This window comes from Hakea prostrata, chromosome 1, assembly GCF_041222555.1.
Source record: "Hakea prostrata isolate BN-2017 chromosome 1, UWA_Hpros_2, whole genome shotgun sequence".
Taxonomy (NCBI): domain Eukaryota; kingdom Viridiplantae; phylum Streptophyta; class Magnoliopsida; order Proteales; family Proteaceae; genus Hakea; species Hakea prostrata.
Window position 1 is genome coordinate 7553653 of NC_142600.1, and position 13364 is coordinate 7567016.

Here is a 13364-nt window from a genome sequence, read left to right on the forward strand (position 1 = left end):
AACAATGAAGTTCGATTGAACCAAAATCAATTCGAATAATAATAGTGAATCTCCAAATGTGGAAGCAATTACGATAAGAGGATGAACTAGAGTAGTTAAGATTCCAAAAATCAATAGAAGCTCTTTTCTAGAATTGGTGGAGATATCTGTTTTAAAATTTTTAGATAAAGGAAAAACTGCTCACAGTTCGGAGTTCACTCGTTCTCTTGCATCTGAAGATTCTGAACTCTTGGAGTTTTGAGTTTGTAGTTTGTACGTAAGACCAAAAGAAATGAGAAAAAATCCAAAACTATAAAGCCAAGCCTTCAAAATCTCAAAATCCCGCCTCGTCGTTTAATTGTAACGCTGTTAAATTTCCGTTTATTTTATTGTTTTCAAAGTTCCAATTTTTTTTTAAATTACCAAAAATGGTGTTTCGCTCTTGGGCTGGGCTAAGCTTTTCTTTTAGCCGGGTCTGGAATGCTGGCCCGAAATGCTTAGGTTTTGTGGAGTCCAATAACAAATACTAGGTGGGCCAAGCCCAATATTGAGAACTCTGGCACAGTGGCGCTGAGTACACAGCTCGCGCGGAATCTAAAATCGCGGATAAATTGAAATTCATTTATAAAAGATATATTGAATGTCAATTATATCTTTAAAATCTTATATTTTAAAGTTAATTTTGGATTTGGTGGTACCATATACTTATCGTTGTTGAAATTCTCACATTTCACTTAAATTTTTTATAATCACAAAGATGGAAATTTTACAAACAAATTATTATATAAGTTGTTAATTGATAGAAAATTTGGTAACATGCATAATGGTCAAACATATATCAAGTAATTTTCAATTTCCAACTTTGAATTAAATTTGATACTTCTTAATATTTTAGTTTTTATTTAATTACATCTTTCCTTTATTTGGTGATTTCTTTTTAGAGAAGAAAAATCACATATTTCTTTTATTCGGTTGTTTCTATTTCAAAAAAGAAAGTTAATTTAAAGTTAATTTTTTCCCTTAGTTAATTAAGGATAGTATTATAACTTGACAAAAAAGTAAATAAGTACGAAGATAATTGCAAGATTATTTTTGAGATTTTGAAAAAAATATATAGATTAATGGAACTTAACGGTAGGGAGTCATTAGTAATTGTAGACAAAGTTAAAGGTTGAATTACCAATTTTAAAAAGTATAGAAATAAAGTAATAATAAAATCAAAGTACAAGGGATCAACAGTAATTATCCTTTTATTTTTTTAATTAAGAAAAAATTTATAAGAGAAGATCAATGTTTTTCTTTAATTTAATTTAATTTATTTTTTAATTAAGAAATGTTATAAAATAAAGAGAAAATATAGAATTAAAGAAGAAAGACAAGATGAGTTCAATCAGAACTAGTCCATTCAATTGAGAAATACATTATAGACTCTTACACACAATAAGATATTCTTGATATGGAAATATAGATTGCCACCCAAGATAGAAGATGCATAGAATGGAAATATTGACTGCCAACATTGTGTGTTGAGATCACTATAATCTTCAATTAAGATGGGAATGTGAATCACAAAGATTGTATGCTGAGGTGGTTGAGATCTTCAATTGGAAGTATTGTCTACATGGAAAGAAATTTCGGAGAAATTCGCCAGTTTCGCCCCCTGGTGAAATGAAACCAGGGGGCGAAACAATATTTACCAATCGGCAATATCTGGCGATATTTCGGAAAAAAAAAATTTTACTTTTTTTTGTGTGTGATTTTTATACTATTTCTTGCACTTTTTAGGCGATTTCTCTCGCGATTGTATCACAATCTTACCAATTTTATCACAATGATTCAAGACTCAAAAGTTAATGTGTTAAATGTAATTCGGAAGAAAATCTATATAGAATAAATTATAAATAGGAAAACTTTTTATAGCAAAATCATCAAGATTAATGAGTAATCTTACCAACTATATTCTAGTGATCTAGTCCTCAAAAGTCAACATGCCAAATGTGGTTAGGGAAGAATATATACATGAAATAATTTACATTATGAAGATATTTTGTAATAGAATCGTTGGTTAATCTTTCTAACTATGTCCGAATGATTTAGGCCTTAGAAGGTAGCACATTAAATGTGGCTAGACAGGAGATTTAAATGGAAATATTTTTTAAGAAATAATTTAAATTATCAAAGTCAACATGCCAAATGTGATTAGGGAAGAATGTATACATGAAATAATTTATGGAAACAATTTAAATTATTAATGAATCTTATAAAAGAATCTTCAGAGTGATTTGATAATCGTTCCAATTATGTCCTAATGATGTAGGCCTCATAAGGTAACATATTAAATGTGACTAGGTAAGAGAATTTAAATGGAATAATTTTTAGGAAATAATTCAAATTTACCACATATTTGCATCAGCCAGTTCGCTGGGTAGCGAACATGGCTAAATTACAGAAATTTCTTTCCCTGATTGTCTATTATGGGGTGATGGATATCCACAATAAATATTATTTATAACAAGAAAGAAATTGTAAAAAAAGGTCAATGATGTTCTGATATTGAGTTTTAGTTAGGGTCGTTGAATAATAGAAGAAGTGATTTAAAGGAAAAAGAAGAATCAGAAAAGAAGGAATGTCTTGGAGAATTTTTTTACCATCTACGTAAGTGCAGAGTTTAGGGTTTATGATATTGAGTTTTTATTTGTTTATTTTCTTATATATATATATAAAAGTATTTATATTTGTGTGATTAGTTATTTGAATTTCTTATTAAGTAGTTGGTACTGATTTTGCAGGAACTTCGTATCATCTCTTGTTCTTCATCTAAACCTTGTCCTTCCAGACTGATCTATATATATATATATATATATATAGGCATGAGCAGCAGCGGCAGCATGGGGAGGAGGAGAATTAAGGGTTTGGAGGATGTCGATAATAATATTCTTATGGAGATTTTAATTCGCTTGCCGCTCAAATCAATATTCAGATACAAGTGTGTATCCAAGAGATGGTATCGCCTTATCTCCGAGCCCCTTTTCCGTATCAACGTTATCAATAGAAAGCGTATTACCAGTTTCCTGGGTTTCATTGAATTCCCAACAGGGTACACTCCCCTTTTTGGATCTATTTGGAGATTCATAGGAATATTTCCACCCCAATCACCATTAGCAGAGGAGGAGGAGGAAAGAGTTATCATCATCAACAGTATGAAATCCTTATTTGATAAGTTGATTTTCAAACGCCGCTTGAACTTCATCTGTTCCTCAAATGGCCTTTTTTTATGTGATAAAAAAACTACGACTCCCAACTATCATTATCATTGTGTGAGAACCTATCACATCTTCAATCCTCTCTCCCAGAGGTTTTACGTACTTCCACTCACCCCAGAGCAACATGAAGCATACAATCAATGGCAAGCGGGTCTCGTTGTGAGTGATAAGTACGATACATACAAAGTGGTGCGTTGGAAGGCCCTGTTGCAGTCGCAGGTGCAGGTGCAGGTGCAGGTGCAGGTGCAGCAGGGTCAGAGCAGGATGGTTGAGATCCAGACTTTCTCCTCAAACACGGGAGAATGGGAGTTATCCACTCTCTCCGTTTCTCCGCAGATTCATAACAATTTGTTGATGTTCAACCAGAAAAAAAGGTACAATATTGGAACAAGAAATCGAGTAGTGAACATGAAAATTCCAAAAAAGCTACGTCACCAGGTCATCGTGATCAAAGGAGTAATTTATTGGATTCGTTGTACGTCTTCTTACTGTATTATCGCGTATGATCCATATAGTAGTGGACATGGACATGGAAGACATGGAAGCAGAAATGGAGTACTGAACATGATAACACCTCCACCTTGTCGCCCGAACCCCATAAGGCCTGCCTGCCTGGGAGAATCTACTGATGGTCTACTCCAGCTAGCAAAGTTGAAGTCGAAAGGGCGCGGCGACATTAAGGTATGGGTTTTTCGTTCCAACGCCAACGCCGGCAATGCTGGTTGCTGCGAACAAGAATGGTCATTAAGATATCGCGTCGCACCACCATTACCACCGGAACAAGATCATACACGTCGATTTCTCTTGGGCTTTCATCCTCATAATCCCAACTCTGTATTTGTTGAAATCAACGGTTGCGTCTTCGTTTGTACTACTGCAGCAACTACTCCTGCAACTCCTACCACCACCACCACCACCACCCAAGAAGGAGAAGGAGAAGGAGTGGAGCAACTTCTTCAACTTCCTCACTGTAGAACGAACGTTATTGTCTTTCCTAGTATTCCCTTTCCTATTATTCTACAGCCATACACTCTCCCACTTTGGCCCATATCTCCTTTTCCAAGACGAATTCCCCTTTCCTCATTTCTTGCAAGACTCAAAGAATTTCCATAAATTTGATTTACCCTTTGATTTAGCCTTGAATTAACTAGCATCTTAATTTTATTGTTCCTCTTCAAACAGAAGATGTTGATTTTTCCATTAATTTAATGAAAGTCTTGCTTAATTATGCCGGAGGATTGCAGCAGTAAAACAGTTTTCAAATTATTTTAGAAATTAAGAACAGCAATTAGCTGGGATTAATCATGTACATGGCAGGAGATATAAAATTCTCTAGTTAACCTACCTGCATGGAATTCATCCAAGGAAATGCCACTAATGCATGCCAATTAAGCCTACAAACACCACATGATTACATCTGGAAGTTTTGCACTCGATCATCTGGACTTTTATGGATTGAGTCGAAGGACCGCATATCTTCCTCCATTTCTTTTAGTTGCTGCTCTTGGTGATACAGAATCTGCAACAGTCTTATGCAAGATCTCCAGCTACTGAGTTAGCTGATGAGACTGAAATTTCTGGATTAGAATTCTATTTCCCTCTTCTATTTTATCTCTGTGATCTACAAACAAATCAAATAGGAGCATCACACATACATGGAGTATAACATAGAAAAACCCATTTACATGCACTTCCTAAGAACATGAAAACAAACCAAACACATCTGAAGCTGCAATTGCCTGCTTGATAAGTGCTTTCTCTGAAAGGTGAAAAATAAAAATTATTCAAGAGAAATATGGTTAAATACCATTTTATTCAAACTATAGGTTCAAACATGACAATGAGATGCATGAACATCGGAAATGCAAATCTAACCTATATGAACATAACAAAATAAGACCCTACGTAAGTGTATCTGACCTACAAAAAAGTACAAGCTCCAATCATTGTCCAATGGTGGATTAGTAAAGCGGTTAAAGGCCCAACCTCCCACTGGAGGTTTTGGGTTCGCACCCATTAGGTGGCATTAATATTCTCATTCCTATCCCAAGAGTATATTAGAAACTCTTAATAAAAAATAAAAATAAAAAACAGTTTCAGTTTTTTTTTTAATTACCAAAAAGGTGTTTCGCTCTTGGGCTGGGCTGGGCTTTTCTTTAGCCGGGTCTAGAATGCTGGCCCGAAATGCTTAGATTTTGCGGAGCCCAATAACAAATACTAGGTGGGCCAAGCCCAATATTGAGAACTCTGGCACAGCGGCGCTGAGTATACGGCTCGTGTGGAATCTAAAATCGCGGAAATTCACTTTTGAGGAATATGCTTAGATTTTGACACTTAAACATGCAAATATGCAATCACATCATCTACAATTTTCTCATTAAAACCGAATATTAGAAAAACATTGGTCTTCTTCTACAATTTTTCCTATATTTTTTCTTTTAATTTCAGTAGTTACTCTCCTTTCAATATCTGGTTCCTTATCTTTCTTTGTTCTTCAATCTACTTTTTTATTTTTAGGATAATTACTATTGTTTTATTATATTTTGGTTTTATTACTAATCAAACTTTCTTCTTTATAAAATTACTATTGCCCCCTCCCACTTCTAAAAATATTAAGTAACTATTAACATCAAATATGAAATGTCTATTTTGTTTTTCGAAAAAAAAAAAAAAATGACATTAGCTTCATTTATAGAAACTATATTGAATGTCAATTGTATCTTTAAAATCTTATATTTTAAAAATAGTTTTGAATTTGGTGGGACCATATACTTATGGCTGTTGAAACTCTCACATTTAACTTAAATTTTTCATAATCACATTGATGGAACTTTTACAAACAAATTAGCATATAAATTGTTAACATGCATCATGGTCAGCATATATTAGGTAATTTTCAATTTCCAACTTTGAATTAAATTTGATGTTTCTTAATATTTTAGTTTCTATTTTAAGTTTTATTTAATTACATCTTTCCTTTATTTGGTAATTTCTTTTTAGAGAAGAAAAATCACATCTTTTCTTTATTCGGTGGTTTCTTTTTAAAAAAGAAAAGTTAATTTAAAGTTAATTTTTTTCCATAGTTAATAAGGATAGCATTATAACTTGACAAAAAAATAAATAAATAAGAAAATAATTACAAGATTATTTTTTAGATTTTGAAAAAAATATATAGATGTCACATCAACAGTAAACTAACCGAGCTTAATAGTAAGGAGACATTAGTAATTGTAAGCAAAGTTAAAGGTTGGATTAACAATTTAAAAAAGTACACAAAATAAAATAATAATAATATCAAAGTACAAGAGAGCAACAATGATTATTTTTTTATTTTTTTCAATTAAGAAAAAAATAAGAAAGAAATTATAAGAGAAGATCAATGTTTTTCTTTAATTTAATTTAATTTATTTTTTAATTAAGAAAGAAATTGTAAGAAAAGATCAATGTTTTTCTGATATTGAGTTTTAATTAAAGTCGTTGGATAATACAAGAAGTGATTTAAAAGGAAAAGAAGAATCAGAAAAGAAGGAATACCTTGGAGAATTTTTACCATCCAACGTAAGTGCAAAGTTTAGGCTAGCTTCATTCAAGTACTTTAACTATGAAGGAGGAAACTAATAACTCTTCCCATAGTTGGAGTTTGAATTTAACTCTATCATCTTAAACTATATAAACACAAGCATAAGAAAACAAGTGTTCTTTGTGATCAGTTATTTGAATTTCTTATTAAGTAATTGAAATCATATTGTAGGAGACCCCAAATAATTTTTTTCCAATTTTTTCTTAACCTATACTGATAGAAAGGAAAGAGAATAAATAGGAAGAAAATAGGAGAGAGGAAAGAGAGGAGAGAATAAGTAGGGATACAGGATTCTAATTAGGAATGATATTTTGAATACTAATAAGATTTTTTTTCAAAAAATTTCTTTAACACACGTTTATAGAAAGAGAAGAGAATAAATAGGAAGAAAACATGAGAGAAAAGAGAGGGGAGAATAAATAGGGATTGAAGAGTCAATTTTTATAAATAGGAATTGAAGAGTTAGTTTTTAATTAGGAATGACATTTATATCCATTTATAAATAGGGATTGAGGAGTTAGTTTTTAATTAGGAATGACATTTATATCCATTATATTACCTTTAAAAATTGTTCTCAATATTGGGGGAGGGGAAAATAGTGACATTTCACATGTGGGAAGAGAAAAAATTGACGAAAAATAAAAAAATTAGTATAAAAAAAAAAATAGATATTAATAAAAAAATTTTAAAAATCCAGAGGAGACCTGGCACCCCGGAGGTCCGCCCTGACTCCATACCTAAATGAGGTGCACTTGCCTCTCATGTAGCGTCACATCAGAGCTACGACTCTTGGTATGAAGTGCACTTTAGATTACCCCGATTACATCCTCAAGGGGGAACTTTATTGAGGGTGGAACTCATGACCCCACTGAGAAATATGAATCTTACCATTCAATATTCATTGCAACTATTCATTTGCAATACAACACCGTAACAGCTGCTTTGACAACCCGGCAAGCTTTATATTTGATATAAAGAACTCACGAGGCATATCCAAACCAGGGTCTGATGCAAGTACACTCTCCTTGAAGTAGGTCTTTCGCTTTGGCCTGCTTAATGTTTTCTTAATATTGAGTTTAATTATGGTCGTTGGATAAGTAGAAGAAGCGATTTAGAAGGAAAAGGAAAACAAGAAAAGAAATCTAAATTGTGAAGGTTGAAAAAAAAGAGGAATATCTTGGAGAGTTTTTAGCATCCGTCGTTAAGTGTAGAGCTGGGAGTCGTTTTTTTATACTGACGTTTAGATCCCACTCCACCACGTTTGCCATCTCAGATATTTATAATCTGATGATGATGATGAATTTCCATCCCGAAGCGTGTTACATATAGACTGGATCTGAATTTTCATCACTTGGTCTCGGTTCTTCATCTAAACCTCGTTCTTCTTCCCTTTCAGACTGATCTATATACAAGCATGGGCGGAAAGATGAGCAGCAGCAGGTGCAGGTGGACGAGGAGAATTAAGGGTATGTGTTTGAGCAGGAGCAGCAGGAGCAGGGGGAGGAGGAGAATTAAGGGTTTTGAAGATGTCAATAATGATATTCTTATGGAGATTTTAATTCGCTTGCCGCTCAAATCAATATTCAGATCCAAGTGTGTATCCAAGAGATGGTATCGCCTAATCTCCGAGCCCCTTTTCTGTATCAACTTTATCAAAAGAAACCAAAGAAACCGTATTCCCAGTTTCTTGGGTTTCATTGAATTCCGGCCATGTTACACTGGCCTTCCTGGATCTATTTGGAGATTCATAGCAATTCCACCACAACCACAATCACAATCACCATCACCATCAGCAGAGGAGGAAAGAGTTATCATCATCAACAGTATGAAATCCTTATTTAATAAGTTGATTTTCAAACACTGCTTGAACTACATCTGTTCCTCAAAATGCCTTTTTTTATGTAATCAAAATGCTATATCACCCAGCTATCGATCTATGAGAATCTATTACATCTTCAATCCTCTCTCCCAGTTGTTTTACGTACTTCCACTCACCCCAGACCAACAAGAAGCATACGATCAATGGCAAGCGGGTTCAGCGAAGATGAAAGAAGCATTGTATGCCGTAGGTCTCGTTGTTAGTGATAAGTATGACACATACAAAGTGGTGCGTGGGAAGGCCCTCCTATTATTGCAGGGTCCCGAGGGTCGTCCAAGTCCCACAAGGATGGTTGAGATCCAGACTTTCTCTTCAGACACGGGAGAATGGGAGTTATCCACCCTCACCGTTTCTCCGCAGATCCATAACAACTTTATAGAACTTCCAAAAGATCGTCACAAGGTCATCGTGATCAAAGGAATAATTTATTGGATTCGTAGAATGTCTATTATCACGTATGATCCATATAGAAGCAGTAGCAGTAGCAGTAGCAATAGCAATACTGGTGGACATGGACACTCACATGGAGTACTGAACATGGTAACATCTCCACCTTTTTCCATATGGCATGCCTGCATGGGAGAATCTACTGATGGTCTACTCCAGTTCGCAAGGTTGGAAGGGCTCGCTGGAGCGGAGATTGAGATATGGGTTTTTCGTTCCAATGGCAATGGCAAAGGTTGCGAACAAGAATGGTCATTAAGATATCACGTCGCATCACCATTACCGGAACAAGATCATTCACGTCGATTTCTCTTGGGCTTTCATCCTCATAATCCCAACTCTGTATTTGTTGCAATCAACGATTGCGTCTTCGTTTGTACTGCAGCAGCAACTCCTGCAACTCCTACCACCACCACCACCACCCAAGGAGAAGGAGTGGAGAAACTTGTTCAACTTCCTCACGGTACAACGGAGGCTACTGCCGTTCCTGTTGTTGTACAGCCATACACTCTCCCACCTTGGCCCATATCTCCTTTTCCATTACGGATTCCCCATCCCTCTCATGTTCCAAAATACCCAGAATTAAATGAGCTGATGATTTTTCCATTGAAAAATTAAAAATCTAGCTTTTGGGAGGATATATTAGTGGATCAAAATTCAACATTTGAGAATAACTTTTCTATTCATGGTCTTTACTCTTATAAATTTTCTCTACTTGAAGGAGAGAGGAAGAAGTGCTGATATTTCATATTGAAAGAGGGCCAAGAGACTGAAAAACAAGAAGAAAAAAAAAGGATTCAAAATGAACTTATATATAAACAATCTTTAAGAAAATGTTAAGGGCTCTCAATTTCTCAAGTTGTCAATTTCTGTACCGTACATTCTCACCTTTAAAATTCAATCTATACTTATCCACTGTAACTGATCAACATATTATATAAACATATACTACATAGCCCCGTCACTAAGGTAAGCAAAATACTTCAGACCTATCCTTTACGATCCGTTTTCTTTACCGTTTTCCAAGTTTCAATTTTTTTAAAAAGGTGTTTCGCTCTTGGGCTGGGCTAAGCTTTTTCTTTAATCCGGTCTGGATTGCTGGCCCGAAATGCTTAGGTTTGGGGAGCCCAATAACAAATACTCGGTGGGCCAAGCCCAATATTGAGAACTCTGGAACAGCGGCGCTGAGTACACGGGATTTACATCGTCTGTAATTCCTTTCCCTACAATTCCCTATAATTCCCTCATAGGATTGTGCCATGTGGCATTTAAGTAATCTAACGGTTAAATTTAAATTTAAATTTTATTTAAACCCCATACATTTGAATTTTATTTAAACTCTAGTTTGTTGGGTGACTGTTGGATTACTTAAATGCCACATGGCACAATCCTATGATAGAATTACAGGGAATTGTAGGGAAAGGAATTACAGAGAACGGCTTGTGGAATCTGGAATCGGAGATAAACTAAGTACACGGCTCGTGGCGCTGAGTACACGGCTCGGAGATAATCTGGAATCTGGAATAGCCGCCATTGATTCTCATTGATGTCTATGAAGAAGGAAGTTTATGATCTCAGAGACTGATGGCTCTCTCTACGAATGAATCGTTTTTTCCTTCAAAGTTGTATCAGGAACGAATCTTTCTCTGGTGTTTCCAAACCCCTCGTTGGGGGATTGCTAATAGCCTCGAACACTAGCTCTTCTTCTTCTTCTTCTTCTTCTTCTTCTCGTGGGTTAGCCAAGAAGCCAGAGGGTAGGACCCTGGACAAGGCCTTGAGAATATTAAATCTGATAACCTCCAACCCTTCTTCTGTAACTGAAAAGCATCGAAACCATCTGCGGCTGATCCAAGCTTGCATGCAGGATTTGTCGAAAACAGGCAAGGATCAATGCGTTTCTGTTAAATCCGACGGTGATGACAACAGTTTAAATTCAGTTTCAACAGAGGCAATTCCAAGCAGTTTTAATGAAAGTTTCGACCATAATGTTTCTTGGGCTCAGGGCTCTCAAAATGACGAAGGTTCTCTTTTTCTGTTTCTCTCGATGCACAAGGTAACAAGTAAAGAAGCTGATGAGAATACACTTTCCTGGGCTCTGAGTTCATGTGGGGCTTCACGGGCTCTTCGAATTGGTATTCAGCTTCATTCCCTGGCGATCAAAACTGGGTTCTATACGTACATTTACGTTGGGAGTGCGCTGATCAGTTCATATGGGAAGTGCGGGAGGCTGGACGATGCATATCTGGCGTTCGAAGAAATGCCTGTTAAGAACGTAGTTTCATGGACTGCAATGATTGATGGATTTGCACAGCACTTTCTGGTTGAGATGTGTTTGTGGCTCTACCATCAAATGAAACGTTACAACGTGGAACCGAATGATTTCACTTTCGTGAGCCTTCTGCGTGCTTGCACAGGTTCAGGCTCTCTCGGGAAGGGTAGAACTGCTCACTGTCAAGCAATTCATATGGGTTTCTGCTCATATGTCCACATTGCCAATGCATTGATCTCGATGTATTCCAAGTGTGGGAATATCAAAGAAGCGCTTAACGTCTTTGAAGAAATGCAAGGAAGAGATGTCATTTCTTGGAACTCAATAATTGCTGGCTACGCCCAACATGGCCTTGCAAAGCCGGCTATCAGCCTCCTTAAAAAGATGGACAAACAGAAAATCCAGCCCGACGCCATTACTTTCCTCGGAGTTCTCTCTTCATGTCGCCATATGGGTCTTGTAGAAGAGGGCCGTCTCTATTTCAATACCATGGTTGAACAAGGAGTCAGGCCAGATTTAGACCATTATTCATGCATTGTGGATCTTCTTGGCCGAGCTGGTTTACTTGAAGAAGCTCAAGAGTTTGTCCAGAAGATGCCTATCCGTCCCAATGCCGTTATATGGGGTTCTTTGCTTTCTTCTGCCAGACTTCATGGGAATGTCTGGGTAGGAATTCAGGCTGCAGAAAGCAGGCTTTTGTTGGAACCAGGTTGTGCTGCAACTCATGTCCAGTTAGCAAATCTGTATGCTAGTGCGGGTTACTGGGATGAGGCAGCGAGAGTGAGGAAGCTAATGAAGGATAGAGGGTTGAAATCTAACCCTGGGTATAGTTGGATTGAGATTGGAACTAAAGTTCATGGATTCAAGGCAGAAGACAGGTCCAATACCAGAGTAATTGAGATTTTTGCTGTGGTGGATAGTTTGGTGGATCACATGAGAAGTATAGGTTTTGAACCTGTACTACATGGGGAGGGAGATCAATGAGGCATGTATTTTTAATTTTTCTTTCTTTTTGGTTTGGGTGTGGAAATTTTTTAACAGTTTTTCAATTATGTTTAACTTTCGACCTCAAATATTCCTTTGTGGTTTGCATCTCTTGTTATTATTTCTCACCGATTATTTCTTCCCCTCTTGGCACACCCTCCCCCTCCTCTCTAGCATTACCTCGACCACCCTCTCCGACTTTCAGTCTTTCAGCTTTGATAGTGGTCTTGAGTAGCTTTTGCAACTCCTTGGCAAACAATGAAGAGTTGGGATCTTATATCCATCTCGTAGAATCTGAAATTTCCTCACACCTTTCTACTATAGAATAAGAGGGGTTCATTCGGCCTATTCTGAATTTTGACAAGAAAAATAAAAAATGAACCTCCTAGTATCTCGTGGAACAATGTAAAGGAGCACAAATTTCTACCAGTAAAAGATCTGGCGTCAAAGTACTTAGAGCCCGAGCAGGGAAGAAATCATGGAGATGCTGAACCCGAACATCAGAAATCCAGATATTGTTCAGGCTTTTGACATGTGAAAGTTTGCAATGGCAGATCACCCCCAACTTCGCACCCAAAAAAAGTAAAAATAAAAATTAACAAGACCTATAATTTACTAACCCAGATGCTAGAATCCAAGCAACTAAAAACCCCTATCCGTCCAGGCCCCAACCATTGCATCCACCACATAGTTATCTTACACGGATGAAGAAGGGACCATTCTTTTCTCATCAGGAGGAAAAAAACCCCAAAGAATAAACAAAGGTTCCCTATGCAGCCCTCTTGTTATCCTTCTTTCATTTCGTGCAGAATTTTACTTTATGATTCAATCTTGCAAATTTGTCTCCTGAAAAGATAAAATTCACATAGCTGGAGACCCTGCTTCTGGATTTGGTTTAGTGATTACTATGGATGTCTCTGTCTCAAAGAATGGGGCAGCATTTGAGATCAGTCAGCAAGAATCTGT

General features: G+C 36.3%; 1 protein-coding gene across 1 annotated transcript; it reads left to right on the forward strand.

The window, feature by feature from the left end:
* The first annotated feature begins 10637 nt into the window (after positions 1 to 10637).
* LOC149027106 (Tetratricopeptide repeat (TPR)-like superfamily protein) lies at positions 10638 to 12476 on the forward strand. The gene has a single exon (XM_089146388.1). The coding sequence runs from the start codon at positions 10746 to 10748 to the stop codon at positions 12396 to 12398; it is 1653 nt and encodes a 550-aa protein (XP_089002514.1). The 5' UTR covers positions 10638 to 10745; the 3' UTR covers positions 12399 to 12476.
* Positions 12477 to 13364: the final 888 nt, after the last annotated feature.